Source organism: Schistocerca gregaria, chromosome 2 (assembly GCF_023897955.1).
Source record: "Schistocerca gregaria isolate iqSchGreg1 chromosome 2, iqSchGreg1.2, whole genome shotgun sequence".
In the NCBI taxonomy this organism is placed as follows: domain Eukaryota; kingdom Metazoa; phylum Arthropoda; class Insecta; order Orthoptera; family Acrididae; genus Schistocerca; species Schistocerca gregaria.
The window spans coordinates 952,480,090-952,497,669 of record NC_064921.1 but is presented as its reverse complement, the minus strand read 5'-3'; the positions used below and the strand labels follow the sequence as shown (position 1 = coordinate 952,497,669).

Below are 17,580 nucleotides of genomic sequence, written 5' to 3'. Positions count from 1 at the left end.
TCATTGTCTTTCTTTGCACTCAGAGACAACATTTTCAGGGCATACAGGCATCCACAGCAGAAATAAAGTAACGTATCATCCTCCATGCTCAAAATGTCTGCCTTCTGTCGGGGGCTTTATGCTTGGCACAGGAGTTGGTTGTAGCTGTGTTGGTTGGATATTGGGTTTTTGTTTGACAGTTGTGACAAAAGTCCATTATTCATGGCATGGTCAACTGAGGGCTGATATTGGTGCTAAAGATTGGTACACCCCTACTGCCTCAAGTACAAGGTCAACATTCCTGGCTGCTACCTCTTGTGTACTTTTCCTGAGATTTCTGACTGCCATAAACCGCTGTATCTCTTCCCATACTGTCTGGCTTATGACAAAACGAAGATCATGGTTATCTTCCACAGCTGCCATACGGACTACATTTGAGAGTTGGTCATACCTTATTTGAATCTTTTCTGATGTATTTCCTTGATGTTCTGGCACCACTTGAAGACTTCTGCTGTGTTGTGACATCTTTCACAGGAATATATTGGTACATATCTTGCATCAAACTGAGTGAGGTGCCACAATGATTAGCACGCTCAACTGGCATTCTCTAGAACAGCGGCTCAAATTCACAATTCTGTGATTTTTGTAAATCAATTCTGTGATTTTCCTAAAGCACTCCAGACAATTGCCAGGATAATTGATTTGAAAGGACGTGGCCAATTTCCTTCCCCATTCGTGAAACAGTCTGAGCTTGTTGATAGGGGGTTAAATCTAAATCTTTCTTCCTTTCATCAAATGTGAGATTTTGTTAGCTTCTCTCATAATGAAATTCTCAATGTTGCAAAGGGCTACAACATTCTGATTGTGTGACTGTCATTTCCCCAAGACACAAAGGCCTGTTCTTCAATTCTTCTTCTACTAAGCAGACCTGCTGCAGATTGACACACAGTGTTTTCTTCATTTCTGCTTAGAATTTGCCCCAGCATTTTAGCATCTCTTCATTGTTCTTGAACCGCTGCTGGGCTGTGCCATCAAAGTAAAAGTATACATTTTGTCATCTCACCTGTTGTATTTGGTAACTAAGTCAAATCCTTTCAGCATTTAATTGGGTCGCGACCTGCATCTCTGGAGAATACTGATGGATGCCTTATGCTGGCTTGGTATTCATTAGTCTACTGAATATAGAGACCCTATTGAATGATGCAGTGCTTGTATTCTGGATCTTGTTGATGTAGGCAACAGCTTTTATGTTGCCTAATGGCAGCTGTGATGATGTACATCTCTTGCAGTACTGCGCATCTCCACCAAACAGTGTCTTGTCATGTTGTTGTTGTTGTGGTCTTCAGTCCTGAGACTGGTTTGATGCAGCTCTCCATGCTACCCTATCCTGTGCAAGCTTCTTCATCTCCCAGTACTTACTGCAACCTACATCCTTCTGAATCTGCTTAGTGTATTCATCTCTTGGTCTCCCTCCACGATTTCTGCCCTCCAATGCTAAATTTGTGATCCCTTGATGCCTCAGAACATGTCCTACTAACCGATCACTTCTTCTAGTCAAGTTGTGCCACAAACTCCTCCTCTCCCCTATTCTGCTCAATACCTCCTCATTAGTTATGTGATCTACCCATCTAATCTTCAGCATTCTTCTGTAGCTCCACATTTCGAAAAGCTTCTATTCTCTTCTTGTCCAAACTATTTATCGACCATGTTTCACTTCCATACATGGCTACACGCCATACAAATACTTTCAGAAATGACTTCCTGACACTTAAATCTATACTCTATGTTAACAAATTTCTCTTCTTCAGAAATGCTTTCCTTGCCATTGCCAGTCTACATTTGATATCTTATCTACTTTGACCATCATCAGTTATTTTGCTCCCCAAATAGCAAAAATCCTTTACTACTTTAAGTGTCTCATTTCCTAATCTAATACCCTCAGCATCACCCGACTTAATTCGACTACATTCCAATATCCTCGTTTTGCTTTTGTTGATGTTCATCTTATATTCTCCCTTCAAGACACTATCCATTCCGTTCAACTGCTCTTCCAAGTCCTTTGCTGTCTCTGACGGAATTACAATGTCATCGGCGAACCTCAAAGTTTTTATTTCTTCTCCATGGATTTTAATACCTTCTCCAAATTTTTCTTTTGTTTACTTCATTGCTTGCTCAATATACAGATTGAATAACATTGGGGAGAGACTACAGCCCTGTCTCACTCCCTTCCCAACCACTGCTTCCCTTTCATGCCCCTCGACTCTTATAACTGCCATCTGGTTTCTGTACAAATTGTAAATAGCCTTTCGCTCCCTGTATTTTACCCCTGCCACCTTTAGAATTTGAAAGAGAGTATTCCAGACAACATTGTGAAAAGATTTCTCTAAGTCTACAAATGCTAGAAACGTCGGTTTGCCTTTCCTTCATCTTTCTTCTAAGATAAGTCATAAGGTCAGTATTGCCTCACGTGTTCCAATATTCCTACAGAATCCAAACTGATCTTCCCCAAGGTTGGCTTCTACCAGTTTTTCCATTTGTCTGTAAAGAATTCGTGTTAGTATTTTGCAGCTGTGACTTATTAACCTGATAGTTCGATAATTTTCACATCTGTCAGCACCTACTTTCTTTGGGATTGGAATTATTATATTCTTCTTGAAGTCTGAGGGTATTTCGCCTGTCTCATAAATCTTGCTCACGAGATGGTAGAGTTTTGTCAGGACTGGCTCTCCCAAGGCTGTCAGTAGTTCTGGTGGAATGCTGTCTACTCCCAGGGCCTTGTTTTGACTCAGGTCTTTCAGTGCTGTATCAAACTCTTCACGCAGTATCGTATCTCCCATTTAATCTATATCTGCCTCCTCTTCCATTTGCATAATATTGTCCTGAAATACATCACCCTTGTATAGACCCTCTATATACTCCTTCCACCTTTCTGCTTTCCCTTCTTTGCTTAGAACCGGGTTCCATCTGAGCTCTTGATATTCATGCAAGTGGTTCTCTTTTCTCCAAAGGTCTCTTTAATTTTCCTGTAGGCTGTATCTATCTTTCCCTCATGAGATAAGCCTCTTAAGTCCTTACATTTGTCCTCTGGCCATCCCTGCTTAGCCATTTTGCACTTCCCGTCGATCTCATGTTTGAGACGTTTGTATTCGTTTTTGCGTGCTTCATTTACTTCATTTTTATATTTCCTCCTTTCATCAATTAAATTCAATATTTCTTCTGTTACCCAAGGATTTCTAGCAGCCCTTGTCTTTTTACCTACTTGATCCTCTGCTGCCTTCACTACTACATCCCTCAGAGCTACCCATTCTTCTTCTTCTACTGTATTTCTTTCCCCCATTCCTGTCAATTGTTCCCTTATTCTGTCCCTGAAACTCTGTACAACCTCTGGTTCTTTCAGTTTATTCAGGTCCCATCTCCATAAATTCCCATCTTTTTGCAGTTTCTTCAGTTTGAATCTATAGTTCATAACCAATAGATTGTGGTCAGAGTCCACATCTGCCCCTGGAAATGTCTTACAAATGAAAACCCGGTCTTACCATTATATAATCTATCTGATACCTTCTAGTATCTCCAGGATTCTTCCATGTACGCAACCTTCTTTCATGATTCTTGAACCAAATGTTAGGTATGATTAAGTTATGCTCTGTGCAAAACTCTACCAGGTGACTTCCACTTTCATTTCTTAGCCCCAATCCATATCCTTCTCTCTCTTTTTCCTACTCTCGAATTCCAGTCTCCCATGACTATTAAATTTTTGTCTCTCTTCACTACCTGAATAATTTCTTTTATCTTATCATACATTTCATCAATTTCTTCATCATCTGCAGAGCTAGTTGGCATATAAACTTGTACTACTGTAGTCAGCATGGGCTTCGTGTCTATCTTGGCCACAATTATGCGTTCACTATGCTGTTTGTAGTAGCTTATTCCAATTTTTTTTTAAATTCATTATTAAACCTACTCCTGCATTACCCCTATTTGATTTTGTATTTATAACCCTGCATCCACCTGACCAGAAGTCTTGTTCCTCCTGCCACCGAACTTCACTAATTCCCACTATATCCAACTTCAACCTATCCATTTCCCTTTTTAAATTTTCTAATCTACCCGCCCAATTAAGGGATCTGACATTCCACACTCCGATCCGTAGAATCCCAGTTTTCTTTCACCTGAAAATGATGTCCTCTTGAGTAGTCCCCACCTGGAGATCCGAATGGGGGACTATTTTATCTCCGGAATATTTTACCCAAGAGGATGCCATCATCATTTAACATACTGTATAGCTGCAAGCCCTTGGGAAAAATTGTGGCTGTAATTTCCCCTTGCTTTCAGCAGTTCGCATTACCAGCACGGCAAGGCCGTTTTGGTTATTGTTACAAGGCCAGATCAGTCAATCATCCAGACTGTTGCCCCTGCAACTACTGAAAAGGCTGCTGCCCCTCTTCAGGAACCACACGTTTGTCTGGCCTCTCAACAGATACTCCTCCGTTGTGGTTGCACCTACGGTACGGCCATCTGTATCGCTGAGGCATGCAAGCCTCCCCACCAACGGCAAGGTCCATGGTTTATGGGGGGGCGGGGGGTCTTGTCATAACTCAATCAGTTCCAAATCTGAATGGAGTATCATCAGTACATACCTACCTCTGGAAGCACGTTTTAGAGACATCAGTACACAGCCAGACCAGAAATGAACTCCTGGGCAGAGAGTATTGCTATTTATACAAACATAGAACATATGTTACAAACATATGACATATCAAGAACCTTCCAAAACTAATAAATACTAAATGACAAATATGTGTAGGTGGTTAGATTGTAACTGATGATTCACAGCACAACAACCAGCTATACTAACTACCACTTTACAAGGCACGCAGCACGGCTCACAGTAATATTATGTAATATTTATACCTGATTTACAATAATGAACAGTTTAACACTGAAAACATTTTTTAAAGTTTATGAATATTGAAGAATTAATTTGTTGCAGCTGTGGATCATCTTACTTACCGCACCAGTTGAATGTAGAACTGAAGCAACATGTGAACCATGAGGCAAAAATTCAGGAACTAACTGAAGAGCTTAATAAGATGCACTTGGAAATAAAAAAAGTTAAAGAAGAGAGAGACAGATATAAAAAGGAACTGCAGGAAATGAAAGCTGACTATAACAACCATATTCTACTGAATGTTGACACTGTTCATGCTATTAATGAAGCTTTTGACAAGCTCACAACTTATTTGAAACGTGGGAGAAACGGAGAGGTAAGTATTCTTTGGAGAAGTAGAACTCACACCCAATGCTTTAAGAAATCTTTCACTCTTCATCCTACTCAAATATGAAAAGTTCATTTTTGAAAGAATCGTGATTATCAGTAAGTTGTTATATTTAATTGTTGCCTGTTTTTAATTACTAATATAATATGACAAAGTGCCCAAAACCTTCACAATGTGGCTGTATAGATGTACAGTGTGTAAACTTTTAGATGGCAGATCTCTCCCTAGTCCTGAACTGGTAGAAGTTGGTAAACGTCGGGAGGCTTCGATAGGCTCGCAGTTTCGACTGCTGCCAACATTACGTAGCTGACTGTGTTTTACAAGGTAGCCCTTGTCGTCTGCTTCATTATTGTTTTGCACTGTATTGTTCTGTGTGTTTTTATTGTGCAGTTGTGCTAAACATTATCAAAATGAGTGAAGAGGCAGTTGGTGGCCCATCTCGGGAGTCGACAACAACCCCTACCGGTAGGCCTACGCTTATATTGATTTAAAATTTTGGCACAACGTTTTTTAGGAATACACCCGTGGTTATATATACTTTTTTTTGTAACACGTTTGCAAAACGTGTTGCTAATAGTGTTAGTAGTGAAGAAATAATAGAACAAAACGTCATGCCTGACGCGACACTTTTTCGCGCATCTCGATGTTTACCACGTCATATCTCTTGAATTATATGTTGTAAAGAGACATAAATTTGCCGGCGCATTTACTGATATATGTGGATACTGTATGCGAAATGTGTTGCAATAGTGACGAAATAATACATTAAAACATCATGCCTACTGCGGCAGATTTACGGTATGTACTGAGAGAATGCAGTAAGCGACAACCTTTTTTCCTTTCAGTATTTTGTGGGGGGGTGTCAGCAAGAAAAATTTTCGTAAAGGTTTGAAATTTTATGTAACGTTTGTTGTCAGTCACCAAGTGCTCTCATTCTCAAATAGTGGACGCATAAATTTGGGTATTTTCCCGCGGTGGCATCTAATTGTTTATGACGTCATATCTCCTCAAGAATGTGTCTTATTTCTCTCTTCGTGGGCGTACGGAGAACAAATCACCAAAATTTCATCGCAGTTGGATGAATGGTTTCGGAACGCACAGAGGGCAGACATACATACATTTATTTTTATATATAGAGATTGACAGTTACGTTATACTATATGACTTGTTTAAGTATATTTAAATTTTATAATTAATAGTTTAACATTGTGGGGAACGAAATGAAATAAAATGAAAAAGAAAAATTGTGAGCAGTGGGAATCGAACCCAGCTTTGCTGCATTAGAAGCCTTTACCTAGTCATTCATGCGAATGCTACAGCGACCTAACTGTTGAAACATTGTCCATTAATCTTTTCGAGCGTTCGGAGAACAACTCACCAAAGTTTCACTACAATCGGATGAATGGTTTCTGAGCGCATAGAAGACAAACATACATACATACATTCATTTTTATATTAATGTACATGACTATTTCAGTTTCGTTTATGAACAACATTTAAAGCAAGTTTTAATTCAAAGCCTTTCGTCTGCTTTCCTGTAAGCATGACGCGCAATTTGTAGTGCCAGCACTCCACTCCCCTCATAACTCTGCCGTCTTACAGTTAACACACTGTACTTGTGTTCTAAAATAAAATGTTATGAAGGTAAATAAGGTTCTAGTTTGCTTCTGATTTAATGAAGAAAATTTTGTAAGTAATTCCAAGTATTTCTACACAGAGTGAAAACACGTGAATAAAACCAGGAGGGGAATACAGAAAAAACATTAGTAGTGGAAAATGTTAAGAAGATAATAAAGAAGAAGTGTGAAAAACGATTTACTTATGTATAAAAGTACTAAATACTAATTGCTAAGAGAAGAGGCAAATAATTGTAGAAAAAGAACAGAATACTAATTGTGGAAATTTTGATACTGTTCTAATTAGACATACATTTGTATGCATACTAATTAAGAATTGTTTGCTGCACTGGACTCGCATTCGGGAGGACGACGGTTCAATCCCACATCCGGCCATCCTGATTTAGGTTTTCTGTGATTTCCCTAAATCGCTCCAGGCAAATGCCAGGATGGTTCCTTTGAAAGGGCACGACCGGCTTCCTTCCCCGTCCCTCCCTAATCCTATGAGATCCATGACCTCACTGTCTCGTCTCCTCCGCCAAACAATCCAATACAATTGTTTGCTGTAATATTGCACCATTTTTATGTTTGTTTCAACTGTTCAGCTTATGTCTTTCTTGCTTCATAAAAAAGGTAGTAACCAGTAATTGTAATTTTCTTCGTTTTCACTCACACAGAACATCCATACTTTTCATTTCCCATTGTTTTTTTGTTGCTGACTAAAATGTACTTTGGTGTCACATATACACGAGCTAAATGCAAGTGTAATGTATCCAATAATTAGTTCAGCTTACTGCTTTGTAGAGAATTAAAAATTAATGCAGAGGCTGATACAAAATTGTTTGTTCATAAGGTATATTCCTTTTCATGTTTTATAATTTTCTAGTATTTTATACACGTAAGTCCTCATGTGTTAACTTCTTAAGCTAGATTTACTTGTATGAATACCTGATACCGTGCTGTATCTGCAGTAGCGGAGATAAAACATGAATGATATTCATCAATCTGTTTTTATCGGGAAAAACCAATAAACAAGAACACTCTTGATGTCAACAAAACAGTTGAAACAAAACACAATTGAAGCAAAAAACAAAATATGGATCCCACATCGGATCTTGTAACAGAAGAATAACAAAATAAAACATTTTCCTCACATCAGATGAATTCACAATTGCGAATAAGGACTACCATCAGTTGTAGAAAGGAATGACAACAATGAAAATCTGTGCTGGACCAGTACTCGAACACAGATATCCCTGCTTATTGCGAGTTATCGCTTTGCTGTTTGGCTATCCATGCACAACTCATGGCCAGACCTAAACTTCCACATGTCGTCAACCATGCGAATCCTTTGGACAAACATGCATGTCCCTAGGAACTTTGTATCATAATCAGAATAACATAGGCATTGCAATATCGTATTTATCTCCCAATAACAGGTAAGCAACTTTCAAATACAAAGTCTGACCTGTACAGGAACATACATAATGGATGTACAAGTACAGGCTGTAGATGCATGGTTGACGACATGTGGAAGTTTAGGTCTGGCCATGAGTTGTACACAGATAGCTAAGTGGTAAGCAGAAAATCTAAGTTTGACTCCCAGCCCGACACAGATTTTCATTGTTGTCATTCCATTCTACAGCTGATGGCAGTCCTTATACACAATTGTGAATTCATTTGACGTGTTTCGTAATGGCTGTGAATGCCACAGTGCAGAACTTTGCAGTGTAATCCAAATAACACCAGCCCTGTAATATCTTATTATCCTCACAAGTCTCTCGCTCAAGTAGGTCCACCTAAGGAAAGATGGAAACAAAACTACTAGAGATTGGTTGGCACAGCATTGTCACAAAGATGTCCAGGGAGGCCAGACCATCGTCACATGACACTGTGGAGTCACAATCCGAAGTTATCACTCCTGATGATCCGCGACTGCCAGCAGATTAGGTGCGTGAATGTTGCGACGAGGATAACAGATCCCTACAAGTCCAGGTGGCATATCAAATTGCCTTCAGGCCAGCGGTGTACCTGCTTATAAGGCCGGTTGGTGGATGGATCTTCTGTGACTATTTTTGATCACGTGAGTGGCATATGAAAATAGTCCACTTGTTGATTACGACCTCTGGCGTTGATGTCGATCTGCGGTGCTCAGGTCGTGAACCCTGGTGGCCGTTGGCTGAGTCACGAAGCTGTGTTTTCAACTCCGGCAGCAGTCTTGGTCATATTGTAAACATCTGATTTGGTTTCACTTGCTGTGATGAAGGCATCCACATCTCTGTTCTGTCATGCTGTATGTCAATGTCAGGGCAGCTGTGATGAATACTGCAGGAAGATTTAGCAGATTCTCTAATTCTCCCTTTACATGAAGTCAAAATTGTGTGCAGACTTCCACCTTCTCTTTCACACAGTTACCTATACTGAAAGGGAAAATTCTTGTCTTTCACAATAAGATTACTGTCAATTCTTATCCTACTGAATTGCACAGAAAGTTAGAGAATGACAGTTTTAAACTCTGTACATGTTATTGCTGTTGTTGTTCTTGTGGTCTTCAGTCCAAAGACTGGTTTGATGCGGCTCCCCATGCTACTCTATCCTTTGCAAGCCTCCTCATCTCTGGATAACTACTGCAACCCCCACGCATCTCAGTCTGCTTACTGTATTCATCTCTTGGTCTCCCTCTACAACCTTTATCCCCCACACTTTCATACAGTACAAAATTGGTGATCCCTTAATGTATCAGAATGTGTGCTATGAACCGATCCCTTCTTCTTCTTCTTCCATGTTTCACTTCCATACATGGCTACATTCCATACAAATACTTTCATAAAAGGCTTCCTGACCTCAAATCTGTATGCAATGTTAACCTTCAGAAACACTTTTCTTGTCATTGCCAGTCTACATTTTATATCCTCTCTACTTCAACCATCATCAGTTATTTTGCTGCCCAAGTAGCAAAACTCATCTACTACTTTATCTCATTTCCTAATCTAATTCCCTCCCCATCACCTGATTTAATTCAACTACATTCCATCATCCTTGTTTTGCTTTTGTTGGTGTTCACCTTGTATCCTCCTTTCAAGACATTGTCCATTCTGTCCAGTAATATTCACACCTGTCGGCAACTGCTTTCTTTGGAATTGGAATTATTATATTCTTCATGAAGTCTGAGGGTATTTTGCCTGCCTCATACATCTCGCACACCAGATGGAACAGTTTTGTAATGGCTGGTTCTTCCAAGGCTGTCAGTAATTCTGATGGAATGTCGCCTGCTCCCAGTGCCTTGTACCTGATAGAGGCTTAAATCTGCTGTGGTTGGAGAGGTTCTGTGAAGTTTTAGAGCTGAATAAACATTAGACTGAAGCCAGACTCTGCAGATATTTAGCTTGCAATAATTTTCCACAAAGATCTATGTGTTGCACATGTTAATTCTTAAAATCTGAAATAGTAATGGAAAGTTGTAGTGGAATGTAAACAATTTAAAGAGTAAATGTAATAACATGAATAGTAGAGGCAATGAGTTGACAAATGACAAAACCGAGAACTGAATTGTTTTTCGCATATCCACTTACCTATATGCATGCCCCCCACACCCCCACCCCCACACACACAACTATACGAGCTGTACGAGTACATTGTGCTGGCTGAGTAGGCACTCCAGGTATGCAGCTAGTCGAGTCTTGTTTACATACATTTTAATGACTCAGCGCCTTTACTATTCAGAGTCATTACCTTTACTTCTTAAATTTTTTATATCTAATTGGAGGAAAAATCACTACTTGACAAAAGAGGTGATGGGAAAAAAAACAACCATCTTTCAATTTTTACTATCTTAAGAATGAGTATTACTCCATCTGAATCAGTTTACTAAGTATTCATTTGGTTGTTTCGAGATGGGTGAGCCAGTGAACGGAGGAAGCATCCCCATATGATAGGGTTGAGAGAGCTGGTTGCAGTAAGAAGCACTTTCTTCACATAGCACTGCCCTCACAGTAATAGCAGTTATGTTTTGTTTCTTCATACCAACCACTTAACCTGCAGACATAATTAACATTCCTAAGTTTCAGCGACAGTGCTTCTGTTAATAGAAGCTGTAGGAGATCCCTTTAATAGATCAGGAGCTATTACATTACTCATTTACACACAAAATGTTCATAATGCACCTCAGTCAAATGAAATACAGTTTTAAATAATGGCACTGTAGCTGAATATGTACTGCCCTTTTATCACAGAGCAGAGACTGAAGGCTCTTAAATTTTATTGAAAGTCTTTGAATTTCTGTTATTTCAGTATTAGGAAGTATACAGACTAAGATAAAGTGCACTGTTATTAATGACTTACACATTAACATCAAGTTTTCCTTTCAATTCATGGAAGGATATGCTATGGAATAAATATTTCTCATGCAATCTGTAGAATTTTGTTTTCTATTGTCATTCAGAAAGTGTAAGCCAAAATATTCTGTGTGTGTTTTTACTCCATTGTCATCAATTTTTATATCAAATTACAAAATTCTGTGCTGGCTGCAAATATCAACATTGTAACAAAATTAGCAACAAAATTGTGTGTTAAAATTTGTAGAAAAAAATCCCACAAAAATGGTGCAATGTATAAGCCTAAGGAGATTATGGAATATGAACAAAATAGAAGAAATAAAATTTCATTAAAAAAAAACAACAATGTTAGTGCCTATTATTTTGTACACCTTGGAAAATATTTCATGGCAGGCTTTATTTTGATAATGTGCCTTGTCAAACAGGGCATAATAATCAGAATTTCTATGAAACTGTATTGGCGTCGGCCGCGGTAGTCTCGCGGTTCTAGGCGCGCAGTCCGGAACCGTGCGGCTGCTACGGTCACAGGTTCGAATCCTGCCTCGGGCATGGATGTGTGTGATGTCCTTAGGTTAGTAAGGTTTAAGTAGTTCTAAGTTCTAGGGGACTAATGACCACAGCAGTTGAGTCCCATAGTGCTCAGAGCCATTTGAACCATCTGAACTGTATTGGCTTGAAAGCAAACAAAAACTCTTTTCCATATGATTAATTTCCAGGAAATGCAGCAATATGATTTTCTTTTGCTATAAAAAGACGTAGAGCTTGAAAGCTAGTGAATATTCAGTTACATGTGTGTATGTGTGCCGCACATCAGTCCACTGTAGGTGAGTGGTTGGTTTTAATTTATTTTATATCTTGTTCCAGCCAGGAATTTCCATTATTGTTATCACTGAAACATTCATAACTCATCAATGAAACAGTTGTATCTCTCCAGAAGTTTATATAAAAAGAACACAAACATGTATTAAAAAAGAACACACGCACACACACGGGGAGGGGGAGGAGATATGAGTTAAACAGAATTTAACTTCTGTGGTCAGATATTATTGCTTTTGCTGCAATATGTTAACTGATATCCAGCATCATTTCCTTCATATTACAAATATTAATATTCGTATATTGTTTGAATTTAAAAAAATCAGCCCTGCAAAATGGTGACATGCAAAGTGATGCATCTTCCAAATTTTCTCAGGTGAAAATTTTTTGTACAACTATTTTTGTTCTGTGTAGCAGAAAATCTGACAAGGGAAATGCAAAGGCTCATCGAGATATAGTAGGGGTCAGTGAAGTGAAGTGGAAAGAAGACGAGGATTTTGGTCAGATGAGTATAGGGTAATATCAACAGCAGCAGAAAATGGCATAACAGGAATAGGATTCATTATGAATACAAAAGTAGGGCAGAGAGTATGTTACTGTGAACAGTGCAGTGACAGGATTGTTCTTATCAGAATCGACAGCAAACCAACACTGGCTACGATAGTTTGGGACATGCCGATGTCACAAGCTGAAGGTGAAGAGATAGAGAAAGTGTATAAGGATATTGAAAGGGAAATACAGTATGTAAAGAGGGATGAAAATCTAATAATCATGGGAGACTTAGAAGAAAAGGTCACAGAAGGTTATGGGCTTACAACAAGGAATGGGAGAGGAGAATGACTAATTGAGTTCTGTAACAACTTTCAGCTAGTAATAGTGAATACCCTGTTCAAGAATCACAAGAGGAGAAGGTATACTTGTAGAAGGCCAGGTGATACGGAAAGATTTCAGTTAGATTACATCATGGTCAGACAGAGATTCCAAAATCAGATACTGGATTGCAAGGCGTATCCAGGAGCAGATATAGACACTGATCACAATATAGTAGTGATGAAGAATAGACTGACATTAGTCAGAAAGAATCAATAGACAAAGAATTGGGATACGGAAGTACTAAAGAATGACGAGATACGCTTAAAATTCTCTAAGGCTATAGATACAGCAATAAGGAATAGCTCAGTAAGCAGTAAAGTTGAAGAGGAATGGACACCTCTAAAAAGTGCCATCACGGAAGTTGGAAAGGAAAAAACAGGTACAAAGAAGTTAACCACAAAGAAACCATGGGTAACAGAAGAAATGCTTCAGTTGATTGATGAAAGAAGGAAGTAAAAAAATGTTCTGGGAAACTGACGAATACAGAAATACAAGTCTCTGGCGAATGAAATAAATAGGAAGTGCAGGGAAAAATGCGAAGACATCAAAAAAGAAATTATTGTCAGAAGGACAGACTCAGCATACAGGAAAGTCAAAACAACCTTCAGTGACATTAAAAGCAAGGGTGGTAACATTAAGAGTGGATAGGTGGAAAGAATACATTGAAAGCCTCTGTCGGGGGGAAGATTTGTCTGATATAGAAGAAGAAACAGGAGCTGATCTAAAGGAGATGACCAAGTATTAGAATCAGAATTTAAAAGGGCTTTTGAGGACTTAAGATCAAATAAGCAGAAGGGATAGATAATGTTCCATTGGAATTTCAAAAATCATTGGAGGAAGTGGCAACAAAACAACTATTCACGTTGGTGTGTAGAATGTATGAATTTGGCAACGTACCATCTGACTTTCGCAAAAGCATCATCCACAAAATTCCGAAGATGGCAAGAGCTGACAAGTGCGAGAATTATCACACAATCAGCTTAACAGCTCATGCATCCAAGTTGCTTACAAGAATAACGTACAGAAGAAAGGGAAAAAATTAAGGATGTGGTAGATAATGTTGTTGTTGTTGTTGGGATGTTTAAGGGGGACTAAACAGCTAAGGTCATCAGTCCCCCATTCCAAAAAAAACCGGCGAAACAAAATTTACGGAACAGGTAAAACCCCAAGGGGGGAGGAGACGCCCCTCCCCCCAGTCACTGAAAGAACACCAATGTGTCAGCGAACACTAGAGACAAGAAGAGTACAGACGAACACTGGACAGAAAGAAACGGAAGAAAATAAGAGGGTCGGAGACTGGTTGACTGACCATGGGTACAAAAATTGGGAAAGAGTCAACCATCCGAATACACACATTAAAATCTGCAACCAATGAGACACTCGAGGACAAGATACACAGAAAGGGAAAGGGACAGGTCCCCCCTAAATGGAACCATAAAAAGGACTACCACGGATAAAATTTAAAACGTCGTCAGCCATGGAGGCATCGTCGCATAAAACCAAAGGCAACGTGCCCGGGAGATTAAAAGTCTGCCGGAGGATGCGCAGGCAGGGACACTCCAACAAAATGTGGGCGACCGTCAACCGGGACCCACACTGACACAGGGGGGGATCCTCCTGACGCAAAAGATGTCCGTGCGTCAGGTAGGTATGGCCGATGCGGAGCCGACACAGGACGACAGAGTCCCTGCGAGAAGCCCGCAGGGAGGACTGCCACACATCGGTCGTCTCCTTGACAGCCCGCAGTTTATTCGGAGAAGTCAGGCTACGCCACTCGTCACGCCACATCTGAAGCACCTTACGGCGCAACGCCAGCTGCAAATCACGAGCCAGGAGGCCGATCGCCAAAGTGGGGGCGTCGACCGCCCCTTTGGCCAGCCTGTCGACACGTTCATTCCCCGGGATGCCAACGTGACCTGGCGTCCAAACAAAGACCACCGAACGACCAGAGCGGGTAATGGCAAAAACAGACTCCTGAATAAAGGATACCAGAGGACAAGAGGTATAGCAGCGGTCGATAGCCTGGAGGCTGCTCAGGGAGTCACTGCAGATGACGATGGACGTACCTGAGCAGGAACGCATATGCTCAAGAGCGCGCAATATGGCCACCAGCTCTGCAGTAAAAATACTGCAGCCAGCCGGCAAGGAGCGCTGTTCAACATGGGCAGCGTGAGCAAAAGCGTAGGCAGGACGACCATCCACCAGGGAACCATCAGTGTAGACAGGCTCACAGCCTGAAAACGAGGCGACGAGCGCAAGAAAACGGTGACGGAGGGCCACATGCGGAACCGAGTCCTTGGGTTCCCGTGCCAAGTCCAGGCGGACGGACGGACGGGTCATACACCAGGGAGGCGTGGGTGCACAGGCCCGGAAGGGCGGCAGAAGAGGGAACGACCCCAGTTCCGATAGCAGGGACTGGACACGGACAGCAATGGAAAGCCCAGACCTAGGTCGCCGGTCGGGCAGAGGGAGGACCCTGGCAGGGAAAAGCAGGCGATGATTGGGATGGCCCGGTGAGCAATGCACATGGACAGCATAGTCGGCGAGCAGTCGGTGGCGGCGAATCCGCAGCGGGGGAACCCCGGCCTCCACCAGCAGACTATCCACGGGGCTCGTACGGAAAGCACCAGTTGCAAGCCGAACCCCACAGTGGTGTATGGGGTCCAACAACGTCAACACTGAGGGCAATGCAGACCCATAGGCCAGGCTCCCATAATCAAGCCTGGACTGCACAAGGGCTCTGTACAATCGCAACAGCGTGCTGCGATCTGCACCCCAAGACGCATGGCTCAGGCAGCGGAGGGCGTTGAGGTGCTGCCAGCACTTTTGCTTCAGCTGAGTAATATGAGGAACCCATGTGAGCCGGGCATCAAAGACGAGTCCTAAGAAGCGGCTAGTGTCCACCACTTCAAGTAGGTGACCGTCGAGGTAAAGTTCCGGATGAGGGTGGACCGTCCGACGCCTGCAGAAGTGCATAACTCGAGTCTTGGCCGCAGAGAACTGAAATCCACGAGTCAGAGCCCATGATGCCGCCTTGCGAACGGCTGCTTGCAGCCTGCGTTCGGCGACTCCCGTAGTCGTTGAGCTAAATGAGATGCAGAAGTCGTCGGCATACAAAGAAGGAGACACCGACGACCCCACAGCTGCAGCCAGACCATTAATGGCCACTAGAAATAAGGAAACGCTCAATACCGAGCCCTGCGGGACCCCATTTTCCTGTATATAAGATGAACTAGAGGCGGCACCGACTTGCACCCGGAAAGAGCGGCGCAATAAAAAGTTTTGAAGAAAAGCTGGAAGCTGACCACGAAGACCCCACTCGCGCAACGTAGCAAGGATGTGATGCCTCCATGTTGTGTCATATGCCTTCCGCAGATCAAAAAATACAGCAACGAGATGCTGACGGCGGGAAAAGGCCGTACGGATAGCAGATTCCAGCCGCACCAAATTGTCCGCAGCAGACCGGCCCTGACGGAAGCCACCCTGGGATGGAGCGAGGAGACCGCGCGACTCAAGGACCCAACACAAACGCCGCCCCACCATACGTTCGAGCAATTTGCACAAAACGTTGGTTAGTGTAATGGGGCGATAGCCGTCCACCGCCAGAGGGTCCGCACCGGGCTTCAAGATGGGAACGATAACACCCTCTCGCCATTGCGACGGGAACACGCCCTCGCTCCAAATGCGGTTAAAGATGGTGAGGATGTGTCTCTGGCAGTCCCTGGAGAGATGCTTCAGCATCTGCGCGTGGATGCAGTCCGGTCCTGGCGCTGTATCAGGGCAATTGGCGAGGGCAGCAAGGAATTCCCTCTCGCTGAAAGGAGCATTGTATTTTTCAGAACGACGTGTGTGGAACGATAACGGCGTCCGCTCGGCGCGCTCCTTTAGAGAGCGAAAGGCAGGAGGGTAAGTTGCAGTCGCAGAGCTCGTAGCAAAGTGCGTGGCAAGGTGGTCAGCAATGGTGGCGGCGTCCGTGCAGACAGCGCCATCCAGGGAGATTCCAGGGACACCCATAGGGGTCTGGTATCCATAAATCCGCCGGATGCGGGACCACACGAGCGACGGGGAGACACGGGAGCCCAAGGATGAAATGTACCTCTCCCAGCATTCCTGCTTACGCCGTGCAATAAGACGACGGGCCAAGGCACGGAGCTTCTTAAAGGCGATGAGGGTCTCCAGAGACGGGTGCCGCTTATGACGCTGGAGAGCCCGCCTACGGTCGCGAATAGCCTCAGCAATCTCCGGCGACCACCAGGGGACAGACTTCCTCCGAGGGAGTCCAGAAGAGCGAGGGATGGCAGTCTCGGCCGCAGAAATAATTGACGAGGTCAAGACACGGACCACCTCGTCAATGTCACCCTGTGGGAGAGAAGCAATGGTGGCAGCGGAAGTAAAAGCCGGCCAGTCAGCCCTGTTGAGAGCCCAGCGGGGCAGGCGACCAGAAGAATGACACTGGGGCAGTGACAAATAGATGGGAAAATGGTCACTACCACACAGGTCAGGATGCACTCTCCAGTGAAGGGATGGGAGAAGTCCGGGGCTGCAAAGAGAGAGATCGATGGCCGAGAACGAGCCATGGGCCACACTGAAATGCGTGGGAGCACCGGTGTTCAATAGGCTAAGGTCGAGCTGAGCCAACACATGCTCCACAGCGCGACCACGGTCATCGGAGACAGTCCCACCCCA

The 17,580-nt window shown here is 42.6% G+C and overlaps 1 protein-coding gene across 1 annotated transcript in view; it reads left to right on the top strand.

Annotated features, from left to right (window-relative positions):
- Window positions 1-11,545, top strand: part of LOC126335425 (centrosomal protein of 78 kDa-like) — a 122,452-nt gene extending 110,907 nt beyond the window's left edge. Inside the window, exons 8-9 of the mRNA XM_049998702.1 lie at window positions 4,970-5,243; window positions 6,973-11,545. Of these exons, the coding sequence (XP_049854659.1) occupies window positions 4,970-5,243; window positions 6,973-6,987 (289 nt within the window). The 3' untranslated portion in view covers window positions 6,988-11,545. The remainder of the gene's footprint in view (window positions 1-4,969; window positions 5,244-6,972) is intronic.
- Window positions 11,546-17,580: the final 6,035 nt, after the last annotated feature.